The sequence below is a fragment of the Budorcas taxicolor genome, chromosome 22 (assembly GCF_023091745.1).
Source record: "Budorcas taxicolor isolate Tak-1 chromosome 22, Takin1.1, whole genome shotgun sequence".
NCBI classification, from domain to species: domain Eukaryota; kingdom Metazoa; phylum Chordata; class Mammalia; order Artiodactyla; family Bovidae; genus Budorcas; species Budorcas taxicolor.
The window spans coordinates 59,725,531-59,751,853 of NC_068931.1; the positions used below are offsets into that span (position 1 = coordinate 59,725,531).

The following is a 26,323-nucleotide window of genomic DNA, read 5'->3' on the forward strand; positions in this document are numbered from 1 at the left end:
GTCGCAAAAGAGTCGGACACGACTCAGTGACTAAACAACAATATACGCCGTCCCATCTTGGGAACCAGGGGTACAGAAGTGAGAACATTGAGAGCCTCGTTCTCATGGGGACGTTAGAGAGGGTGTTCAGACAAGCAAATGGTCAACAATTGAATGAATTTTACACTTTCAGATAGTTTTGACTGCTCTGAGAAATCACAGCCCAGTGACATGAGAGTTACAGGTCAGAACGATGAGGAATGGCCAGTCTACAGAGGGAGCTCTCACTGACTTGTCTGAGAATATGAGGCAGTATCAATATTCAGGATTGCACCAAACCTCATACAACTAACACCGCTGGTGTGAGAACGCAGACTTCTTATTCTCGTCTCTACAGCATGAAGGCAAGAAAAAAAAAAGGGAACTGACATCAGGAAAATTCGGGATTATAGCTTGGTGCTATTTTTGCATTGGATTGAACACTTGACACAATTTGGAATTAGAATGTTTTAGCAGTCCACAGGATAGAGTCAGACACGACTGAGCGATTTCACTTTGACTTTTCACTTTCATGCATTGGAGAAGGAAATGGCAACCCACTCCAGTGATTTTGCCTGGAGAATCCCAGGGATGGGGGAGCCTGGTGGGCTGCCGTCTCTGGGGTCGCACAGAGTTGGACACAACTGAAGTGACTTAGCAGCAGCAGCAGTCTTTCAATTACCTTTTTTGGGGTGTGAAACAATTCTTAATTATTATTAAGAAGTAACAATTCTTAATTATTTAAATCACATGTAAGTGGCTAGTCTGAGGTCTTTGCTTTATACTGACTTTGTGTTTTAACTAAAAGTCTGATACTGTAACATACTTAAAGTTAGGTGAATTTAGATAATCGATATTAAAACATATGTGCTATTTATTTTTCTTGTTTTAGTTACCTAATATTTATGCTTTCCTTCAAAACAGTCTTTTACCCTGACTATTTTTTGAGCATAAAAAACAAACTGAAATTAATTGCTATTGACCACACCTACTCCCTGATAAGGCTATAAGGAAGGTTCTACTGTTCATATGCAAACATTGAGCTTGATATCTGTGAAGTTTCTAAGTAAAGCAATTTGCTGTTCAGTTGCTAAGTTCTGGACTCTTTGTGACCTCACACACTGTAGCACGCCTGTCTCCCATCCTTCACTATCTCCCATGGATTGCTGAAACTCAAGTTCACTGAGTCAGTGACAATATCCAACCATCTCATTCTCTGTCACCCGCTTCTCCTTCTGCCCTCAATCTTTCCCAGCATCAGGGATTTTTCCAATGAGTCATCTCTTCACATCACATGGCCAAAGTATTGGAGCTTCAGCATTAGCAACAGACCTTCTAGTGAATAATGGCTGCTTGTAAATACAATTCTGTAAGATTCCTGGTTTGTATTCTAAGGCAGGAGAAGTCTAAATTAAGCCCCAGCATTTTTAATAGATGTTGAAATTACAGGTTTATAGAAATCATGCCGCAGTCCTTTCATGAAAACCAATAACACATTCTATATTTTTCTTGGCTGATAAGAAAATTGTTGCTAGTCTCCAAAATAACTGTAATCCATCATGTGGAAATTGGAGGTTTCAAAGGGAAGATTGATCCAGTATTTTCACTTTTGCAGGCAGGATGAAGTTATTCGGATCCCAGAGAAACTAATACGAAGGCAGATTCTAGTTTAAGAGAATATGATGTATCATTTGACACAGATATTTCAGAAGAGATGCTCTACCTTTGGTAGAGTAATTAAATGAGATGACCTCATGATGAAATGTATTGCTAACCTATTTATACTATAGATGATTGCTATAAAAAATTAAGTTGAAAAACTTGCTGAGTTCTTTGCTAACATCTTGGCTTTCTGTGCCTCTGTGCTAAACAGAAATACAGAAACAGTTACAGAGGAGAAGGAAAGAATGGCTTCATTACTTTCCAGGCAAAGAGAGAACATAGTGGCCTAGTGCCCCAAGAACTGCGCCCCTCTCCCTGGTGAGTAAGGAGAGGCTATATAGTCAGGCAAGGCTATGTGATAAGGATCAAGGCACTAACAGCAACTTTGCATTCTTTCTGCTGCAAAGTTCCAAAAGGAAGAGATTGCTGACAAGATTAGAATGTGTAGAGTCATGCAAAATGCCAGGCTGGATGAGTTACAATCTGGAATCAAGATTGCTGGGAGAAATATCAACAACCTCAGATACGCAGATGATACCACTCAAATGGCAGAAAGCAAAGAGGACCTAAAAAGCTTCTTGATGAGGGTGAAAGAGGAGAGTGAAAAAGCTGGCTTAAAACTCAACATTAAAAAAACTCCATGGTATCCAGCCCCATCACTTCACAGCAAATAGAAGGAGGGGGAGAAGGTGGAAGAGGCGACTGATTTCTGCGGCTCGGCTCTAGGATCACTGCAAACGGCGACTGCAGCCCTGGAATTAGAAGACGATTGATTCTTGACAGGAAAGCTATGACAAACTTAGACAGTGTAGTAAAAAGCAAAGACCTCACTTTGCCGACAAAGATCTGTATAGTCAAAGCTATGTTCTTTCTAGGAGTCATGTATGGATGTGAGAGCTGGACCATAAAGAAGGCAGAGTGCTGAAGAATTAATGCTTTTGAACTGAGGTGTTGGAGAAGACTCTTGACAGTCTCTTGGACTGCAAGGAGATCAAACCAGTCCATCTTAAAGGAAACCAACCCTGAATACTCACTGGAAGGACTGATGCTGAAGTTGAAGCTCCAACACTTTGGCCACCTGATTTGAACAGCTGACTCATTGGAAAAGACCCTGATGCTGGGAAAGACTGAGGCAGAGAAGGGAGCAACAGAGGATGAGATGGTTGGATGGCATCACAGATTCAATGGACATGAACTTGGGCAAACTCTGGGAGACAGTGAGGGACAGGGAAGCCTGGTGTGATGCAGTCCGTAGGGTCCCAAAGAGTTGGACATGATTTGGCAACTGAACACACGACATAGAGTGGTGGCTCTCCTAATCTTAATGAGTCTCCCTGGCCTTTTTAATCTTGCCCCAGGTAGTTTCATCGCTCGAGCTTCCTTGATTAGCAACTGACCTGCCCCTTGGAACTCAGGAAAAGTCATGGAGGCCGGAGTCTTGCCTGTAAGAAATGCAGGACATGCCGGGAAGTCCAATAAGGTACTGCTCAGCATCAAGTTGATTATAAGCCATCTAGTCGAGTTATTCAAGTTTATTCTGCCTTTTTTTTTTTTTTTTTTTGCTATTCTCTCTCACTGTCTTTCTGGATACATGTCTTCAAAAAATTAATGGAAAATAAAGCCAATTTAATTATAGTATATTAATGCCAATTATATCTTTCAACTGGAAGACATTGTACTTCCTTTCCACATGGTAAATTTTATAAAAGAACAAAGGAATAGTTCAAACAATACTTGAATGAACAGTAATTGAATTTCATGCCCCATCAGCCAAATTTAAGGATATTCCCATTGTCTTAGAGCACAAAGCATGGATTTCATTATATTCAACATAGAACAATATCCTTTAGAATGGGCGACCTTCTGAGTTTTGAGAGACTGTGTGGGCGCTTATGTGTGCTCAGTTGTGTCCGACCCTATATGACCCCAAGGACTATAGCCCAGCAGGCTCCTCTGTCCATGGGATTTCCCAGGCAAGAATACTGGAGTGGATTGCTATTTCCTTCTCCAGGGGATCTTCCCAATCCAAGGATCCTGCAATGCAGGTGGATTCTTTAGCCTCTGAGCCACCAAGGAAGCCTGCTGACCTGATCTTTGAGAGGCTAAATAGAGACAAACATATTTTTTTTAAAAAGCAAGTTTCTTTCTGACAGTTCATCTCACAATAGCTGCTGGTTAAATTAACTCCACCTAACATTCAACTTTCCCACACATGACCCTGAAACACTTTAGATAAATACCTGTACTTTTCAGCATTAGCGGTAATTTGGAGGTAAAATAGTTATGCTTTAACTCAGCTCTCTGACTGTCCACGTTGTGTGTGCGTGTGTGTGTGTTACAGGTTGAATCACCTGTAGTCACCTTTTTCTTGGTCTTCATGGTAAGAAAATAATTGGCCCTTGGTCTTGACAGAACAGCCTACTGGACATCTGACCGTAGAGTAGGGAGATAGCAAGTCAAGGTCAGAGGGGAGTGAAAGTTCAAAAATTGGAAATTTACTGGCTGGACCCCTGCAGAGAGCTGAAATAGTTTAACTGGCAATGCTCAAGGGAGAATACAAAGGCTCCTTCCCCTTCAGATAAGTTTCTATAACTGAGCACTCACATGATGGGCTTCCCTGACGGCTTAGATGGTAAAGAAGCTTTCTGCAATGCAAGAGACCTGGGTTTGATCTTTGGGTCAGGAAGATCCCTTGCAGAAGGGAATGGCCATCCACTTCAGTATTCTTGCCTGGAGAATTCCATGGACAGAGGAGCCTGGCGGGCCACAGTCCATGGGGTTGCAGAGTCAGACATGACTGAGCGACTAACACAGGTATCTGGGAGCAGTATCCTACATATTCCCATCCTCCTGTCCATAGGGAGTGGCAGCAGCTGTATCACAGGCAGGACTCACAAGACCCGGGGCTTCCTAGGTGGCACTGGTGGTAAAGAACCAGCCTGCCAGTGCAGGAGACATAAGAGACATGGGTCCAATCCCTGTGTCGGGAAGACCCCCTGGAGGAGGGCATGGCACCCCACTCCAGTGTTCTTGCCTGGAGAATCCCACGGGTAGAGGAGCTTGGAGGCCTACAGTCCATACGGCTGCAAGGAGTCGGACACCACTGAAGGGACTCAGCACACGCACACGCACGTGACCCAGGCGAGGACTGTCTCGGAGCTGGGTGAACGCAGATAGCTCCGATCTGCACCCCTGCTTCCCCAACTTTAGGTCAATGCACTCAACACGCTGTGGTGCGTATTCATAACTGAGGCCTTCAGCCGTCTATGTTCAGATCACAGTTCCATTTGCTTGAGATGTTCTTCTACCCTCCTTTACAATTTAACTTATACATCTAGTGAAAACTACATTTCCTTCCGAAACCTCCCAGCTCTCAAGCAGAGCTGGCCTTTCTCTCTCCATGCTCCCATGCTGCTTCACGTCTGTCTCTTTTCTATCTGTCATAGTTTGTATTTTTTTAATAAAATAGAGTTAATTTACAATGCTGTGTTAATTCCTGCTGCACAGCAAAGTGACTCAGCGACTCACACATATGCATAACATTCTTTTCGTTTCTATTACGGTTTATCCCAGGCTATTGAATACAGTTCCCTGTGCCATATAGTAGGACCTTGTTGTCCGGCTATTCTGTATGTAACAGTTTCCATCTACTATCTAGTCCACTCTGACTATTGATTTCAAATTATTTGATTACAGTTCAGTTTTCCAAGTCAAAGTGCCTGAGCACTTTTAGAAAAATCTAGAAGATGTTTTTCCAGAGAAGGCAATGGCACCCCACTCCAGTACTCTTGCCTGGAAAATCCCATGGACAGAGGAGTCTGGAAGGCTGCAGTCCATGGGGTCTCTGAAGGTCGGACACGATTGAGCGACTTCACTTTCACTTTTCACTTCCATGCATTAGAGAAGGAAATGGCAACCCACTCCAGTGTTCTTGCCTGGATAATCCCAGGGACGGAGGAGCCTGGTAGGCTGCAGTCCATGGGATCGCTAAGAGTCGGACATGACTGAGCGACTTCACTTTCACTTTTCAATTCCATGCGTTGGAGAAGGAAATGGCAACCCACTCCAGTATTCTTGCCTGGAGAATCCCAGGGATGGGAGCCTCATGGGCCACCGTCTATGGGATCGCACAGAGTTGGACACAACTGATGTGACTTAGCAGCAGCAGCAGCAGCAGCAGATGTTTTTCTCCCTTACTCCCATAATTAAGCCTTTTATCCTGGCCCATAGTAGACAGTGTTTGTTTCTTGCACTTGGTTTTTTCTTTTTTGTAAGAGCATCCACCCATGATTTAGTTTGATATTCACAATTTTGTGTGATTTTCTGAGATTTTAGCAATTATCACTAAACCAATCTCACCAATGAGAAACTTGACTTTAAAAGTTTTAGAAACTTGACTGCATCTCAAAGGTTTTGCAAACACCCATCAGTCTCTGCAGTTTCAACCGCTCATGTATGTAAATAGCTTTGCAAATACTTAGCATTTCCTGCTGCTTCTTTGTTGACTGGTTTTGGCTGCTGACTATCATTCTGTCCTCATTCACTCCTTCAAAGTCTGGAATCTATTGCTGCCGCACCTTATCGTATTTATTTTTGCTGTGTATTTTATTTTTTATAACATGCTTTTAGCTAAGTAAATACATTTATTTTTCTTTTATTGGAAGACACATTGTTTTGTAAAACATTTTCTCATGGATGTCACTGACACACTCTAGCTCTTTGAATTCATGTTAAGATTGAAAGTTAGCAATTTTCTTTACCCATCATGAAGAGCCTAGTTTTATGAACATGCCTCTACTTAAGAAAAATGGATTTTTGAAGTCATGTGAGAGACTTGTTGCTATTTATTTTATCTACAGCGACATGTTAGGAGACACAAATCTAAGACTGACAAAGTCACAGCAGAGGACAAGAACACAAGCTTGTGTCTGGGGTATTATTAATGGGACACCAGAGTGGCGTGTTTAAGAAATGTCACTGCTAAATCTCAATAATTTTCTTCCAAAATATTTTGTCAGGTATTCCCTAACAACATATATCATTGTTAATATAGAAGCAGGGAAGCTAATTTAAAAATAGTTATATTTATTAGGGTTTCTTTGTTTTTATCAAGTTCACATTGTCCTTAAAAATTTATAATATGCCAAGCTCCATGCTGTGTGGAACACAGTAGGGGTATGTTGAAAATTATTTTTTTTTTTTACAAGCTGTATCAGTCTTGCTTAAGAAATATCCTCTAATGCAAAACTCAAACATTGACATATTATTTCATTTAATAGATACTTATTGTCTCTTAAGAAGTCCAGAAACTGATGTGAACTGAAAGACGACTGACAAATGAGCAGTCAGTGACTGCTCACCTGTCTAAATACCACAATATGTTAGCATAAAATGCCAAGGAATTGCATAGGAAGGGAACCTAATTCAGTTTTGTATGCTCTGGGAAGTTATGGAAAATGAACATGTGTAATTTACGACCAGAAGGATGAATACCAATTAGCTAAGCAAAGGGTTAGGGAGAAGGATGCAGGGTAAAGGGATTACATTTTAAATGGACCAGATCAGAGAACATGGAATTGTGTTAAACATCTTACCCCCTGGCGGGTAAGATTCCCCTTGAAAATAGACTATGAAGGCTGCGGAAAGAGAAGTGTTAAACTTGGTGGCATAGACAGAATCAGAAAGGACTTTATATATCATACTAAGTAATTTGGGCCTTTGTACCACTGAAAGATTTTAGGTAGGATAACTTTAAAGTAATACTAATGCTTCAAACTGATGACTATAAATGCAGTGTCTGTCAAGAGTGGAAGTTAGGGAATCAAGATAGTACAGATGTAATAAAGAGAAGTATAAAAATATAGAACTACTGAAGACGTAAAGCCAAAAGTACTTAACTATTTCATGAGAGATGTTGCGGAGAAGAAGGAGTAAGGGTCGACACATTTCTCATCCGGGAAAGCGAATATACAATGCTGTATTCAGGAATAGGAGAAAGGTCAGGAAGGACAGAAAATGAGTCCTGGCTTAAATATGTCATTTTAGAATATTAGTTTACGTTTCCAATGAGTTTAAAGCCTGGCAACTTGAACTAGAACTTTGAAATGATGAGCATGGTAAGTAAAATAAGAATTGAAGAGAGTCATGGCTTGAACTCTAAATAAATATCAAAGAGAAACAGGAGCCCGGTAGAGCTGAAGATGGTGTGATCATCAGTAAGAGGTGGAGAGAAAAGCAACATAATATGATATTATACAAAACAAGTTAAGGAAGCATTTGAGAAAGGAGAAAGTGGTCATCAGGATTAAAATTTAGAGACAGGAAAGGAAAAAAGTTTCAATACCTGCGAGGTAGAATGCAAATGGTAACGAATTGAATAATTGCTAAAAGTGGAGCAAACACGGGTAAAATGGCCTACAAGTGAGGAAGCCTGATGCTCAAGAGGAAGAAAAAAATTGTATGATAACAGTGAATCATATGGGTTCACAAATAGAGGAAGTTTTGAAGTTGGAAAAGTTTTGACTTTCTATAAGGACGAATGAAATCTGTATTAGTTTATTAGGGCATCCATAACAAATTGCCATAGGTTGAGTAGCTTAAGCAACAGGAACTTATTTTCTCTCAGTTCTAGAGGCTGCTGCTGCTGCTGCTAAGTCACTCCAGTCGTGTCTGACTCTACGGCAGCCCACCAGGCTCCCCCGTCCCTGGGATTCTCCAGGCAAGAACACTGGAGTGGGTTGCCATTTCCTTCTCCAATGCATGAAAGTGAAAAGTGAAAGTGAAGTTGCTCAGTCGTGCCTGATTCTTCTCGACCCCATGGACTGCAGCCTACCAGGCTCCTCCTTCCATGGGATTTTCCAGGCAAAAGAGTACTGGAGTGGGCTGCCATTGCCTTCTCCGATTCTAGAGGCTAGACGTCTTGAGATTAAGATGTCAGTAAGACCGGTTTCTTCTGAGTCTGCTCTGTTTTCTTGGCTTTGTAGGTGGCTGTCTTTCTCTGTCTCACTTGTTCTTTCCTCTGTGTATTTCCGTGACCTGATTTCTTTTTCCTATGACAGCACGAGGTATATTGGATTAGGATCCATCCTAATAACCCCGTTTAACTCAATCAGCTATTTAAAGACCCTATTTCCAAATGCGGTCGCATTCTAAGGTACTGGGGGGTGAGACGTCAACATATGGGATTTGTGGGGACACGACCCCACCCCCAAACCTTCTGTTGGAGCTTTGTTTCCTATAAAGGGGAAGGAGTCGAAGTCAGAGGAGAGAGAAGGGAACCAAGAGGGAGTGAAGTCCCCGTGGGAGATAGGATGGAAAAAGATGCAGGTGAGGCTTGGCCATAGAGGAGGGATCTTTACAGTAACAGAAACTGAAAACCAGAGAGATGCAGCTGCCCTTAGTGTACACAGGTACTGGGGCCTGGTGGTTTTTATCATCGCAGGAAGAAATATGGTAGAGGAGTTGGGCTAAAATTTTGAGGCAGATTTGCTGGGTGGGAAAGAGGCTACAAAACAATAAAGCAAGATGTTGAGAATATTGACGAGAGACTGCAGTAATGAACCGTGGGGCCTCTGCTGGCTGGGAAGGGACTAAAGACAGGAAGCAGTTAATGGGAAGGTAGTGAAGCAAGTGTTGAGAACTTGAAGCTCTCATGATTTAGTGTTGATTCACTTGAAAAATAAAATCTATGGGATTTTGCTTTTCCTAACTTTTTTTATTAGCTAAATCCATCAGTGTTTTATCATCTCCAAACATCATTAAACTCTCTATATAAGAAAGCTGTTTGCTCTTTCATAGAGGTTAATACAATCACCCAGTACCTCCTTTTATACCAGGTATGGCTTATTTACAGTACAAAGCATATTTGCTTACTATCTGATGATGTTTTGAAAGACAGTGCCCTTGGATTTAAGAATATAATACTTATTTTGAAGGAGTAGAACTGAGGGTTTAAACGTCCATGACTACTAATAAAATTGTTCGTTGCAAAGGATGAGAGATTGCAGAGGGCACCTACAAGTGGAAGGCAGAAAAATAATTTTTTAAGAAATCTCTGAAACAGAAAACAATGGTGGGTGTGGGGTGGGGGAATAAATCTCCACTGCAAGAGCATCAAAGTAAATAAAATGAGAGCTAAAGAGAGTGCCATAATTATGGCTGGGTTGTAAATGTCTATTTTAAGTCTGCTTCATCTAGTTTAAACTGTTTTTCAGCTCCTTACTTGTAAGTTAGTACTGTACAATTACTAAAGTCTGTTAAAATTCATACCTTTAAAGCAAGAAAACTAAGATATGAATTTATTAGGCATTTAGGTCAAGTAGTGTATTCTTTAAAATAAAATTTATTTTCCAAAAGTACAGCTAGTGTACCATGTGATACAAAAACCCCACTGATGATTCGTCACTTTGACCACCTTTGCTGACCTCTATTGCTGGTGTAATGTAAACTTACAAATGTCTCTCATGAAATTTGAGGCTTCCTTCAATCTCCTGATTTTGCAGTTTCACTCCTGCTCCATCTGTCCCTTGATGACAAAGAAATAGGTTATTTGATGATTTAGAAAGTGGAATTAAATGAATTGTACATGGTTATGCTCACCCAGGGAGAAGGCAATGGCACCCCACTCCAGTACTCTTGCCTGGAAAATCCCATGGACAGAGGAGCCTGGAAGGCTGCAGTCCCTGGGGTCGCTGAGGGTCGGACATGACTGAGCGACTTCACTTTCACTTTCACGCATTGGAGAAGGAAATGGCAACCCACCCCAGTGTTCTTGCCTGGAGAATCCCAGGGACGGGGGAGCCTGGGGGGCTGCCGTCTCTGGGGTTGCACAGAGTCAGACACGACTGAGGCGACTTAGCAGCAGCAGCAGCAGCAGCAGCAGCAGCAGCAGCAGCGTGCTCATCCAGTCTTTACCTCAAAGAGTTCCACTCACATTCCTCACCCTTTTTCAGATTTCTTTCTCAGCTACATTCCTTCAGCCTTCCATGGATGCAAGGATCCTGCTGAGATGAACTTAAGTGGAACCTGAACCTCAGAGTGGAGTAACTTTTGAGTGTCAGTGTTAATTTTAAAAGTTAGAATTTGGGTTCAAATTTAGAATTTGGATTCATCAGCTGGACTCATTCACATTTGCTTTATGGGGACCAGTATGAGCAGATGGAAAATCTGTTTTGGGATGGATGGAGAAAGCCAGGTAAAATTCAGTAAAAAGAGGATGATGTAGGGATCCTCCTCACAGCTTATTTGAAGGGAAGCAATCCAGTTCTGATCCAGTTCTGAGGCTGAAATAATATTTTTGTTCATTTGAAAAGTCTTAATTGAACATGTACCAAGTCCTAGGCATATGGCGGAGCCCAGAGATAGGGAATGAAGCCAGCACTATCGCTAACACTGAAAAGGCCACAGTCGAGTCGAAGATATGACTCGGTTCGAACTTACTGGTTGCCATGGCTCAACCAATTACACAATTGTAGCGGTTCATATTGGAGAAGGAAATGGCAGACCATTCCAGTATTCTTGCCTGGAGAATCCTGTGGACGGGGGAGCCTGGTGGGCGGCTGTGCATGGGGTCACACAGAGTCGGACACGACTGAAGCAACTTAGCAGCAGCAGCAGTGGTTCATAGGTATCTCGGGAGGAGTAAGCTGTTAGTAGCACTCTAAGAAGTAGGGAATCTTCATAAATAAGATTAGAACTGACTTTGAAGTATAAATTGGCTTAGGTATGAAAAAAAGAAAGTATTCCAAGCAAAGGGAATAATCCAAAGACACACAGAGAAGTAAGTGCTTAAACATGGTTCACATCTGCTCTGAATAGCGAAAGTCTTTCCCCCATGATTTTTCTCCAGAAAGAAATAACTAATCTTTATGTGGCCATTTAAGATTAAAGAAGTCCTTAAGATAATTCAGTTTTGAAGAATTAAGCATAGCAGAAAAGGGAAATTGTTGGGGTGCTACATAATATTGAAAAAGTATACGTTGGATGATTAAGTGACATTTGTAAACAAGCATCTCCAATTGTATTGGTTTATAGTAAATTACATCAAGTATGCAGCCAGGGGGCTTCCCTGGTGGCTCAGTGGTGAAGGATCTGCCTGCCAAAGCAGGAAACCTGGGTTCGATCCCCCGGTCAGATCCCCTGGAGTAGGAAATGGATATCCACTCCAGTATTCTTGCCTGGGAAAGTCCATGGACATAGGAGCCTGGCAGGCTGCGGTCCATGGGGTTGCAGAGAGTCAGACACGACTGAGCATGCCCACATGCACACATCCCTAGAAATTCTCATCAGTGGAGAAGGCACTGGTGCGAATCTGCACAACAGCCTTAGTCTTCTTGTTCCTGACAACTTCCCACAACTGGTCTCCCCTCAGACTTCCAACATATTCTTTTATCTTTAGCTGAAAATGGTATTTAAGGTGGTAACTTGGGCCATTTTGGGAGTTACAAAGGTTTTCCTGGCTAAATCTTATGTATGCAGAAGGTAAACAAGTTATTAAACTTATTATTGTTTTGACAGGGAGGCCTGGCGTGGTGCGGTTCATGGGGTCACAAAGAGTCGGACACAACTGAGTGACTGAACTGAACTGAACTGAATATGTCTTTATTACAGGCGAGTCTCAGCCAAGAACCTAGAGTTTTCTGGAAAGAAAAACATGTTTTCCTCCCCTACAGACACATTATAGTCAATAAATGTCCTTTTAAGAAATCAATGAACTAACATAATACTCACTTTACTGTGGTTTTTAAGCATTGAATAAAATTTAATTAATGTTACTTTGTTCTGAATTTTCCAAATCTCCTGTAAATGTGTTATCATACCTTCATAATTTAAAAAATGAAGAGAAAAAAGAAAGAAATATAATTACAGAGAATAAATTCAGTTAGGAAACTTTTGAAATCTTGCTGGCAACTTAGAAGAAAATGATACAAAGATATGATTTAAATTGACTCCCAAAAATGGAACCTTGGTGTCACAGATGCCTGAATTCTATGTCTATATTTTGCATTTATTCCAAGACTTAAAAACATGCATTTTATATTTCTTCTTTCATGGTAAGATATGACGTGTTCTTAAATTCTTATTCAATAATAATATAAAATATAATGATGGTATTCTTGATGCTTTATTTCCTTGGTTAAAATTTAATTTTTGGTCCTCACACTAGGTGATTTGGACTAAGCTGATAGAATTTTCTGAGGTTGTTTAATTCACTTCATTAACACAAAATAGCCATCTACTAAGTTTTCAGTTTTGCACTACATCAATATAGACAAAGGTGAGAAAGACACAATAGTAGTTACTTCAAGAAACTGATAATGTAGTCAATGAAGCAGAATGTATACAAGCAAATAATTGCATTGCAAGATAATCAACACTCTAAGGTAAAATCCCAGAATACTGAAAAAACATTCTGTATCAATAATAAGGAAACAGAAAACTATTTCATCTTATGCTGTTGAGAAAGAATAAGTGAGTCCTGTAAGAATAAGTAGGACTTCTCAAATAATAAAGGTAATTTGGGGAAGACATGCAAAATTGAGTTTACAGCAAAACAAATACATTTAATAATTAATTAACTCAAGTGACTGAAGTCCTCTCATCTTGTATATATAGTTCACACTGTAGACTAAGTGAATGACAGTTAATAGATAAATAGAACTCCATCCTCATTCCTACTGCAGACTAGAAAGATGAGAAATAAATGTATTTTCCTCTGCTCTTTTCTGGTTAATTATGGCTGTCTCAGACAGTTTTAAAGCTTTCTAATGTGTAAACAAGAATCAAGCTAATATCTCATTTTCAAATAGTGTTCAGTTATGCAAATCTCTGTCTTTCATCTTTGCTTTTTATTAGCACAGTGGTATCCAGTGATTATAATGGCAGAGGATTTTTTAAAACTATTCAAATGTCATGTATATAAGGAGAAAAATTTTTGTATCAAGCATCTTCTACAAAAAGATGCATAGATAAATAATTCAGGGGATATTTATAAGTTTATTCATTTGTTTTATCCATAGAAGAAATAATGCACAAATAAATATTCATGAGCCAACTTGTGTTACTGGTTTATTTTGTGATACCCAGAGGTTATTTTTTTCCTCTTTGTATTCAGTAATGATCATTTGAGATTCAAATGCAAACACTAGGTGTAGTTGTCATACCTGTCCATCATTAAAAAATGAATTATACATCTTCATGAGGAAAAAAAAATAACTTATTGCCTCCTTCTCAATAAGACACCACCATTTGAAACCCTGCTGTGTATTTCAGAACAATTTTGTATCTACACTGAAGTTTACAAACACAGCACTTTATAACTTTTTGGTCTCAGGATCCCTTTACATATAGTCTTAAAAATTAGTGAAAACCTCAAAGAATTTGCTTTATGTGGGTTATATCTAATAATCTGGTTCTACTAGAAATATTCCAAATTAAATTAGTAAATTTAAAATATTTATCAGTTTATTTAAACGCAAAAATTGCAAATCTATTACACATATTGCACTTCACTAGTGGCTCAGATGGTAAAGAATCTGCATGCAATGCATTATATATTAACAGAAATAACATGGTTTTTTATAAAAAATAATTCTCTTTCCCAAAACCAATCTAAAACTCATTGTAACAACTATTTGTAGCAAACTGGATACTATTAACACTTGGCTGTTTCCGGCTTTCGTGACCGGGATAACCTGAGATTTGCCTTTGTTTCCTAAAGCTGCTGTCAGTCATTTAGCACAGATGTCACAGATCTGGCTCTGTGAAATTCAACTTGGAATTATTTGTTGCTATTAGTCCGTATTCTAAAATCATGCTTCAAAATGTAGGCTTTGAGAAAATATAGGAACTTCTGAGAAAAGAAACATAAAGTGCATGTGTGAACAAATAGAAAGTAGCAACATGAAATAGCCATTCACTTCCCCCGGTGAGGGGCTGACCTGGCGGCTCAGATGGTAACGAGTCTGCCTGCAATGCAGGACACCCGGCCTTAATCCCTGGGTTGGGAAGGCACCCTGAAGAAGGGGGTAAGTCAGGAATTTGCAAAGCCAAGCATCAGTATTACTTTACATATTCCTATTTTATGTTGAAGTGAAAACACACACCAACTGAACGCAATATAAAATACTGATAACATGATAGGCTGGATTTTAAAAAATCACTAGGTGGAAAGAAATGGGAAATGGTGTGCTATGTTGTTTTAATAAAATGAAGAGATTAAAATTGGAAGATCTGCGTTTTGGTCTGGGGTTGAATCTCTGTTCTGAAAGTTGTTAGTTATACTTTGTAGGGGGCAAACTCCCTAAGTTTTCTGGAAAATAGTTTCTATACTGTTGGTATTTTGTTAGAATTATATATCTGAATAATGGGAATGGCATTTGTTTTGCTTTGCTACAAAAAACAAAGCAAAACAAAAAAAGCTCTTTTTCTGCTTTACAAAGCAAGCTGATAAAAGAAAGATGTCCTATAGTCTAGACACAAAAAGTACAAAGAAAAATATTGGTTCAAGTATATTGAATGATTATAATCTTTTCTCCTTACAGTGTGTAAACAGTAGGTTTGCAAGTGCAAATAGGAAAACTAAAGTGAAATGTAAGATGAAAGAATCACATAATTGTAAAGACCAGATTGTTCCATAAAGCAAGAGCTGTTCTCTCTGTCCTTTGTATATTCAGAACATTGTGCTTCATGGTATTGTTAAAATCGTTTCTCAAAGACAAAAACAAATTCTCCCAGAAGAAATCAGTGACTAATGAAAACAAATGAAGTCAAACCTTACAAAGTAAACACACATCAATATGTCTCCTGGGTGTTATTTGTATCTTTCTATTCCACAGTCTTAATTATTTACTCTGTCTTCAAATGTATCTTTCTATTTGAACCCAGATAATCAGACATTATATGGAAAGAAAGGCTAATAAATATTTCCAGTGAAAGCAGTAACAATTCTTCTTTGGACTTTGTAGTATGACTAAGCATCATATAGATATGAAAATACTTAAATGATTTTCTGAAGACAGAAAAAAATACTCTTAAATATTGAGTGCAAGTGTAGTTGAAGAGATAAATTTCAAATTTTACTTCCTTATAGTTAATTTAAATATAAAAACTCATACTCAATTTAGTTATTGGAAAGTTTTAAGTATCTTTGAAACAATTTATATATGTTCATTTATTTTTTAATTGAAAATTGCATGAAATCTAAATACAGACTAAGTATTTCAAATGAAATCTAACATCTTCATTGAGAAGCAGTTCATGCTTGAAATGATAAAACTTAAATATATTATTAAAGTTAATTCATCTGTTTTTAAAATTTTTGAATATGCTATTTTTCTGAGCATTTTTTTCTTTTACTTTTAAGTGCCACATAAAATGGATAGCACAGATCAAGGGAATGGTGGTGCCATAGGAAGACAAGAACTCAGGTCTTTGGATGAACTCATGGAGCAGAACTCTGAACACCTTCCATCCAGTTTAGATTTCTTCGTAAAAGAGAAAATAAAATTATCGGTTTAAATCACTCTTATTTTTGTTTTTGTTAAGGCAGCCATACACTATTTTAACTAATAAACTACTTCATAGATTTGTTGAGAGGATTGAATGAATGAATGCCTCTGAAGGGCTTCGACTAGAGCCTGCCATATACTAAAGCCCGGAGCTTCCCAGGTGGCTCAGTGGTAAAGAATCCGCCTACCGACACAGGGGACGAAAGAAATGTGTGTTTGGTCCCTGGGTTGGGACGATCCCCTGGAGTAGGAAAAGGCAACCCTCTCGAGTATTCTTGCCTGGAAAATTCCACGGACAGGGGAACCTGGTGGGATACTGTCCATGGGGTCCCAAAGAGTCGGACACAACTAAGCCGGCATGCAGAGTATACTAAAAGTTCGAAGCGTATAAGATTTACCATTCTTAATATATTTCCAAACTGAAAGAAATTTTCTCCCTCCATAAGCCTATAGCCCATTTTATATATTTGTATTACATAGTGCCATCATCACTCAATTTCATGCCTTTAATTGGGATTCATTTTGAAGAATTTGTCAGAGAGCCTATGCTCCTGCTTCTAGCATCTCCACTAGTCTCACAGACGATAAAAAAAAACAAACTCTTGCTCTAAGTTTTACCAAGAGACTGACTATTTTCAACCACAATCCCTTCACAATTGTTTCTACAACCATAAGGAAACCACGATCACGTCATCCCACGGCCCAGATCCTGTGCGGTTTTGTCCGCTAAATGCCAAACACATTTATGGGTCTTTCGCACTTCCCCTGTTGATAACTTCTCCCTGTTGGTTTCCTGGGATGTCACATACACTTATTTTTCCTTATTTCCTCAATTAGCACCTCAAGATACTGTGCATTAAAAAAATTTTCTTCGATGTGATTTTCCTGTCTCATCACCTCGTTAAATGTCACTCAGTTCAGATTTCAGCTCACACACACCCTCTTCAGAGAGCTGCAGATGGCCTTTCAGACTGTTAGTCATCTGTTAATTCTCTCAGAGCAACTTGGTGGCACATTCATGGAGCGCCCCGTCCCAGGTCACTACTATAATTAATTATAATTTTATTATAAGTGTGGCATTTTTCATGTCATTAAAATATGTAGAGTTTTGTCCTGTCTGTAACTCTCTTTTCTGCTAAATTGTAACTTCCTTAAGGGTGGGTTTGATTGTACTTTTTGTACCTCCCCTCCAACACCAAGATAGAACTTCTAATAAATGCATTAAACTGCCAAAGGAGCTGTACAAAAATTGAAAAAACGTTGCTCTGATAATTCAGAGGGAAATAAAGATCACTTCAGCTCAGTGGTGGAAATATGCAAATATTTATGGAGTTACTAAGCTATGACAAGAGGAAGGATTAAGAGAGTGCACTCTACAATGAGAATGATTGAGTTCGAATCCTGGGTTTGCCACTTACTAGCTGTGTGATTTCTGGAAAATAGCTTGACTTCTCTGTGCTTTAGGTACTTCATCTGTAAAATGAGGGAAGTAAAAAGCGTTTTATAAGGTTGCAGGGAGAATTAAATGGATTAATGTGAATCTCTCTTACAAGAGTGCTTGGCACATAAGTACTCAGTAAACGTGTGATCCATGGGCTTCTAATTAGGAGAAAGAAGGAGAGAAGTCATTTAAAATATATGAAGTTGCTCTATACAAAGTGCAAGGAAGTAAGAAGAGGTGAAGTTAATAGAAGAGAGTGAGGGAACTATTTTTGAGATGCAAAAGGTTTCTGTAGGTGAGTGGTAGGAGGTAAGGCAAGAAAAGTGTCAACTTAAGGAGTTTATAGTAGATATCATCATTAGAAGTTTTTGGTCCAGGCAATGGCATTATCAGAATCATTTTTGATTGTTTTTTTTCTGTCTGTCAAGACTGTCAGGAAAAAGAATTCATAGTTTGTTATAAACACTTCAAAAGCATCATCTCTTTTTATATTGAAAGCTCATGAGTAGGTATTACTATGGTGCCCACTTTATTGATGGGAGGGCTGAAGTAAAGGAAGATGTGAAACAGAACACAACAGTAATAATATCTAAATCACTGAAGTTCTATGAGGAGTCAATATATGAAATATATTTAGCACTGTATTAAATACAGTAAGTGTCCAATAGGAAAAAAGCTATAGGTTTAACTTTGAGTGACTGTTTTTTAAGAGTATGATTCCCATTTCCTCTGGAAGTCCTATCTAATATAGTGTAATATAATACAAGAAATCTTGGACATGCTCTGTAGATAAAAATTATTGAGTTTTCATTTCAATTTATATATGGTTTACAAATGCATAAAATTAGAATCAAGTGAAAAAAACAGCAACATTAATTTCCCCTTGGGCTGGGGAGGGTCAGCTGTGTGTTTAGACACAAAGGTCTCATTGTGAGGACGTGAAGGGGAAGAAATAGAGCGACAGAGAGTACTCTGTGGGGGAGACCCATTTGCTCAGAACCGGGATTGTCCGAGTCCTTCAGAGCACAGAGTGCCCGCGGTCAGTGTGCGGGGAAGGAGCGGGTGAGGAGGAGGAGGAAGCTAGGGGACTTCGTGGGATGAGCTGTGCGCGGGAGGGGGTTCTCACAGTGCGAGCAGGGCAGGGACAGAGCCGGGCTTATGAACAGAAATGAGCGGGGGTCCAGGAGTCAAGAGCAGAGCCGACCTTCGAATGAAGATACTGAGATCATCTTCCCTAGTGGATGCAGAGACACGAGCGGGGAAGAACCGCCTGCCAGTGCCGGAGACCCGGTTCGATCCCTGGGCCGGAAGATCCCCTGGAGGAGGAAACGGCAACCCACTCCATCTTCTTGCCTGGGGAGTCCCACGGACAGAGGAGCCGGGTGGGCTCCATCCATGGGGGCGCACAGAGCTGGACGCGACGGAAGCGGCTCAGCACGGCCGGGTGGATGTGGCGGTGAAGGTTTGCGGACCATCGGAAGAGCGGCTACGGACTCGGGACTCCGGGGAGCTTCTGGTTTCCATTCTCCCGCTTCTATGTCACTTTCCAGTCATCAGTCAGTTCTACTGGAAGCAATGAAAGCAGCAAGAAACACACAGAGAAAGTGGTTTTCAAATCATCCAATATGTTTCTTTGTTTATTTGTTAGAGGCTCTAGTGAACTCCTTGATGAGGAAAAGATTGTAATAATGGGTCCGGATTAGGTTGGAATTTGTCAATGCCTTTTGACAGCCCTCACTCCCCCCTCCCCAGACATCACTGAATCTTTTTATCCTGGAGAAGGAAATGGCAACCCACTCCGGTACTCTTGCCTGGAGAATCCCGTGGAGGGAGGAGCCTGGTAGGCTACAGTCCACAGGGTCGCAGAGTCGGACATGAAACGCAGAGAAGAGAAGCTAACATATTTCCAGGCCCCTTTGTTTTGTGAGCCACCCATCTTTTCATGTTCTTTCATTAGCATGCTCAAAAGATGCTTAATTTTAAAAAATAGTAATGTTGACCAGCACGTTATTTAATAGTTGTAAATTCCAAGGGACTAGTCGACAAACTCTTGAGAAAAGGTTCACCTGGAAATGGGGCTCAGAAATGACGATCATTATGTATTTTTGGATTATTTTAGAATTTTCAATCCAAAAGTAGAAAATAATTCCTGTGTTACAAACATTTGAATTATACTATTAATATGCCCATGCATTATTTTTGTTTGTACCCTAGAATATTAATATACCTAACATATCTGTCGATCTATAGACAAAAGTTGTAATTGTTAAAGGGAAATTGAAATTCGTTTTTTCCCCAGTAAATCATACTTTTAAAAGGCAAGTGATGTTTAAACACGATACATACAATTATAACTTCCCTGGTAACTCAAATAGTAAAGAATTCACCTGCAAAGCAGACCCAGGTTTGATCCCTTGGTTGAGATTTCCTGGAGAAGAAAATGGCAACCCACTCCAGTATTCTTGCCTGGAGCATCCCATGAACAGAGGAGCCTGGCGAGCTACAGTCCATGGGGTTGCAAAGAGTTGGACATGACTGAGCAGCTAACCCTTACATACAATTCTCTCTCAGTAAATTCTCTAAACAAACAGGAGCATTGTATTGCGGCCTGTTTTACAAGTAATGGAATTGCTCCAAATTTCTATGCCATCAAAAAAAAAAAAAAGAAAGAAAAAAAGGACCTTGAAAGGGTCCCTTATAAATTATAGCAGTTACTCATGTTTAATAGTCAAGTTCTTTTCATTACATCAAAGTGCGCTCTGGGTGCAGGAATTCTCTTAAAGTAGATATTATTTTTTCATGGACCTCAAGGAGTGTGGGTATAGCCTGGCAAGTAAGTTGAAATTTTGTGAGAAAAAGTGAAAATTAAAAGTTCAGACTCTCAAGTCTTGTTTATTTTCTATGATTATTAGTTATTAACATATTTTGACAGAACATATTAGCAATCTTCATCTTATGCATTTAAAGCAAGCATTTTGTTATTAAATATTAATTTAATTTCAGGTTGTAGAGCCAATGCATAGTTGAACTATTAATGGAGTATAATTCTTATTCTGCTTTATCAAATCTTTTAGTCGCTACATGACTTTTTAATAAATGTTCTGTAATACTCTTTCATGGATAGAATTTTTTTATTTCACTTTTCTTGTGATTTTTGTTTCCACTATTTATAAGAAGTGATGCATTTAAAGCTTTAGTACTTTAAAATTTATTTATTATCAATTATTACTCACTGTCTATAGCACTGAAACTTGGAAAAAGCAATTTTCCTCTAGAAGAAAAACTGTACAAAATATTAATTTATGTCTACTGGATCACCATGTAATATGAAAATCTGTTTTTAAGTACACTGAATTCTCTGCAAAATTATCTCACATTTCTGTAATTTATGTTGTCTTTTCTTATGTGCAATTTTCTCATGTATTAGGATTTTACTTACAGAGAAAGCTATACTGAAACACTTTTGTCTATTATACATAAACATTTAAAATGCTTGTGTTTTACAAACTGATAAATGTATGAATGCTTAAAAGTTAAACCAAATTAATCTTGCTGCAGTCTTAACAAATGCAATCTGGATTATATAGGGGAATAGCTTATTTTATTTCAAGAAAAATCCAGTAGAACTTGAAACAATACTACTAAGCTTACAAAATAGAAGCTACAAAATTTAGCCATACATCATTTTCTGACTTGCTGTTGTTTTTTAGTTGCTGACTTGTGTCTGACTCTTTTGTGACCCCGTGGACCGTAGCCCACCAGGCTCCTCTGTCCACGGGATTTCCCAGGCAGGAATACTGGAGTGGGTTCCCATTTCCCTCCCCAGGGCATTTTCTGATTACTTCGTGTTTTTTCTATATAACTATTGGCAAACAAGTCGATTTTATAAATTACAGTTTGCACTTTCTTTTTTCTCCTACGTTGTTCAGGACGTGAAATGATATTAACAATGAAATAGCTGGCTCGATGGGATATTTGTTTTAACAATTTTATTGAAGAAGACTATAAGACTTATTTTCAAATATTAATTTTTAAAGAGGATAATGTATTGATCTTTGGATTTAAACACTTGTCTATAAATTCCAGTCCAACCATATATAAAGCTATTTTTGTTAATAATAGTATCCATATCATAAGCCTGTATTATGAGGATTGAATAGAATGACACAGGTGAAGAACTTAGAACAGTGCCTGGGCCATAAAGTGCTCAACAAGAGTTAGTTTATTACTATTATTTAACTTCTTTAAATCTGTTTATCGACATACTGGGGAAATGTACCTATATTGGATGGTTACTATATGTTACCTATATTGGAGGATCAAATTGTGTGCACAGCACTTAGGACTCTTAATATGTAGTAGATATGGTTATATGTACTTAAATGTCAATACCCATGCAAGGATCTTATCCCGTAGCAGGCATTGTTATTTATAGTTAAAGATAACAGGTCTTCCCTAGTGGTTCAGACAGTCAAGAATCAAGTTGCCATGTAGGAAACCAGGGTTCAGTCCCTGGGTTGGGAAGATCCCCCGGAGAAGAGAATGGCAATCCACTCCAGGATTCTTGCCTGGAGAATTCCTAGTGGGCTCCAGTCCATGGGGTCGCAAAGAGTCAGACATGACTGAGTGACTAACACTTTCACTTTACTTCATGAATGGTCTTTATTATTAGATTATCAATCCTCTATGCTAAGCTGACATGAAGCTAGCGTGTAACAGTTGTATCATTGCTCTCTGTGTGGTGATAAAAGCCCCTCGCATAATTTCAGTAGAGCTCATGCTTCTCTCCAGTTTATCCCGCTCCACCAGAGATCACATGTAAATAAAAATTTCAAATGTGATGAGTTTTTTTCAAAGCATCCATTTGATTACAGATTTGATTGCAGTAATACATCTTATTAGCATGTTTTAATAATTATAAATATTTTCTTTCTCAACTTAGATAAAAAACAGATGAGAAAAAAATCCATTCATGCTTGTCAATCAACTGACAAAGATGTGATAAAAGAAGCTCCTGCTGAGAATCTAATGACTAATTTATCAAATGCTTATGCTTCAGGTATGGATGCTGTTAACAAATGTTGTTTCATTTTTTTAATAAAAAATTAAAAAATTTTATAAAATTCTATGTTATATACATATTATTGAAGTAATTTTGATTTTCTTAAGATCTATAGACTAACTTTTATAAGTATACTTTAGCTGACTTAAAAGTACAACTTACCAGCTCCTTTTTGATGACAGTCAAATAAGGACCACCTGGTAGAGCTTAAAGGGCCAATTACTTTCATGGCGTTTATTTAAATTGGCTTGCTTTTTAGTGAAAATTGTTATTCAGTGGGACTTCAAATGAAGATTATTTGTAGGATTTGAACAGATGTTGCTTTATTTACTATTTGACATGGCCTTCAAATGTCTTTAATTTTCTATGATTAAAATTCTGATAGTGAGTTTCTTTGACTCTTTAGATACTGACCTTGTTGTTTATTTCTTTTTTCTCTAGATTTGTTGCCATCCAAGGAGGGTGAAGATTTAACAAAATGTTTTCTGCTGCGAGTGGTAAATATTCTTCTGCACTACATTGAGAAAACTTTTGATGTTAAGAATAAAATATTGGACTTTCATCATCCTCATCAACTTCTTGAAGGTTTGGATGGGTTTGACTTAGAACTGTCTGACCATCCTGAATCTCTGGAGCAGTTGCTTGTTGATTGCACAGACACCTTAAAATATGGTGTAAAAACAGGTAATTTTCAAGTTTGTTTGCCCGAACTGGAGACTGAATGAGTAGCCTTAAGTTTGAAAAATACCCTAATTTCATTCATTTTTATTTAAAATATTTGTCTAGTTTATTTTAAATTGGTATTTTCATATATGAATTGTTTATTAATTAACAGAGAAAGTAAACCAAATGATTTTGGTTTGGAGGGATATATCCTAATGGCAAATAACATACAGTTTTTATTTACCTTTTTCATGTTTTTGCTTTATTTGATCATATTCATTACTGGATGCTTGATTTATTATCTCTGTACTTCAATAAAATATAGAATGCTAAAATTAGATATATATGTAATTTATATATACAGCCTATATTTTGGAAAGTGTTTTCTGATTAAAATAACATTATTGTAACTGAACGTAATCTCTTAAAACAATGGTATTTCCAGGAGCAAGTGATATCTGAACAAAACTGTAGAGGCAAAACAGATTCACAAAGAGCTATCACACATGTTACCTTTAAGATAGAGTGTAAAGCCAGTGTACAGAACAATCCATTGTGGGGCTAAGGAGGAGAAGCTTAATTTAACCTGAGTTGAATATGGAGTGTTCAATTTGACAGGCAATGTTGTCCTTCATAGAAAAATTTGAAAAATCATTATAAGAGGAACCTGGTATTTTTATAGTTGAAATTATTTATCTTTTTTTGCTGCCTGTATTTTTAAAGAATTCTTTTCCATTTTGGTTTCTTACAGGATGTCGACTATCCCGTGCCCTACGCTAGGACCTTGCTCTTTATCCATCCTACATGTGACAGTTTCCATCTGCTGACCCCAAACTCCCAAACCAGTTTGCCCTCCACCCCTCTCCTCCTTGGCAATCACAAGTCTGTTGTCTGTGTTTGTGCTTCTGGTTCTGTTTTGTAGATAAGCTTATTTGTGTCGTATTTTGGATTCCACGTATCTGTAGCTCAGCCGCTAAGTTGTGTCTGACTGCGACCCCATGGGCTGCAGCACGCCAGGCTCCTCTGTCCTCTATCATCTTCTGGAGTTTGCTCAAGTCCATGTTCACTGAGTTAGTGATGCTGTCTAACTATCTCAGCCTCTGCCTCCCCCTTCTCCTTCTGCCCTCATGTTTGCCAGCATCACAGCCTTTTCCAACGTGTTGGCTCTTTGCCATCAGGTAGCCAAAATAATGGGCTCAGCTTCAGCATCAGTTCTTCCAGTGAATAATCAGGGTTGATTTCCCTTCAGATTGGCTGGTTTGGTCTCGCAGTCCAAGGGCCTCTCCGAGTCTTCTCCAGCACCACAGTTGGAAAGCGTCAGTTCTTTGGCGCTCAGTCTTCTTTATGGTCCAGCTCTCACATGGTGTTTCTTGCTTAGTATGATCATCTCTAGGGACCTGATATTTCATCCAAAAAACGTATAAGCAGCTTTGGAAGGAAAATTATTTCATCTTCCAGGTGATCTTTCCCCCGTTCACTGAGGTAGCTTCCCACACCCCACCTTCGGTCTTTCTACTTCAGCTGGGTTCCTCACTCTGGTATTTGAGCCCCTTCTCGTTTTGGTGCCTTCTTATAGCTGCTCCTCCTCCTCCACTGTTTGGAAATAGACTGAAGACCTTCCCTGAAAGATCACTTCCTCCAAAAGCCTTCTCTGGAGACTGCCTCTCCTACTCCTGACCCCTTAGAAATGGTCTTATAACATGCTGATCCTTTGCTTCATAATTTTTGCTTTTTACTGTTCTTAAATACATTTTTGTCATTATTTGATTATGTCTCCTTCTTTCAATAGCAAGTGAGACCCCCATGTAGCAGCTGTGTCCACCCTGTATGACCGCTGGGCCCTAAAACCCAGAACACTCCCAGCATAGGATAATCGCTCAGGAATGTTCACTGAATGAAATCGTGTACTTGATCCATAACACCTGTTCACTGACAAACTGCTATAAAATTTAACCACATTTCAGCCCTGTGTTTACACTTTGACCCATGTGCAATTTTGTCTTTTTTTCCCAGGACATCCTCGCTATTTTAACCAGCTCTCCAGCGGGCTAGATGTGATTGGACTTGCAGGGGAATGGTTGACAGCCACTGCAAATACCAACATGTGAGTGTCCTTCTGGATCTAAGGAACGTGAGACTGTGAGACACGTGAGCAAGAGTGAAGCTGTCAGTTGTTGAAGTTCCGTGTTGCTGGACAGGATGTTTGCTCTATCAGGAACAAATAGGTGATACCAGAAAGAAATGCAAAGAAAATGGTTCCTGTTCCCAGGTGGACATTTTAACTGGTCCTCTGGACTTTCTCTCTTCTCTAGAAACTCTTAGGATCCGAATTTCCTGATAAATAGTAAAGTTCAGTTGATTAGCCTGAGTCATTAGTGTGCAGACTGGGAGTCCAGCTCCGGGACTGAAATCACTGCAATACTACCCAAAACAGCCCAGAGCATACAGTCCAAAAATGACGCACACCAGTGTATGAAAAGTTGCCTGAATATTAATTGGAACTTCAATCTGCTCCAAGGTGAAGAAAGTAAACTATTAAAGTGAAATCGAACTCCAATGTGGCTCCTTAAAAATTTTGACCTTTGTCACAACAAAACTTTCAGTTATATGAAAATGAGATACACCGCTTGTACTGCTTTGAAGTAAAATTAATTTCAGGGCAATATATTTCAAGTTTAAAGGAATAGGGAAATGATTGGACATGAAATTGGAAGGAATAGTCTGTCTCAGATGTTAATATAATTTAACTACAATCAAAAGAGATAGCTGGTAGAAATTTAAACGTTAAAACCAGGAACTAAACATTTATGAGAACTGACTGCTTTACTGTGTAGGAAAGCTGTGGTTTATTTTCACTGTTTAGTTGTCATTGGGATCTTAATGGTGCACACGGTTTTATAAATGTGAAATGCATAGAAAAATAAGCTGCACAGTTTATTTCTAGTTTTAATTTTCATTGCTTGATTGTAG

At 38.9% G+C, this 26,323-nt stretch overlaps 1 protein-coding gene across 1 annotated transcript in view; it reads left to right on the top strand.

The window, feature by feature from the left end:
- The window catches only part of LOC128067378 (glutamate decarboxylase 1-like), a 70,520-nt gene that overhangs the window by 21,089 nt on the left and 23,108 nt on the right, over positions 1 to 26,323 (top strand). The window contains exons 2-3 of the mRNA XM_052660385.1: positions 23,121 to 23,374; positions 25,367 to 25,457. Coding sequence (XP_052516345.1) covers positions 23,121 to 23,374; positions 25,367 to 25,457 — 345 coding nt within the window. The remainder of the gene's footprint in view (positions 1 to 23,120; positions 23,375 to 25,366; positions 25,458 to 26,323) is intronic.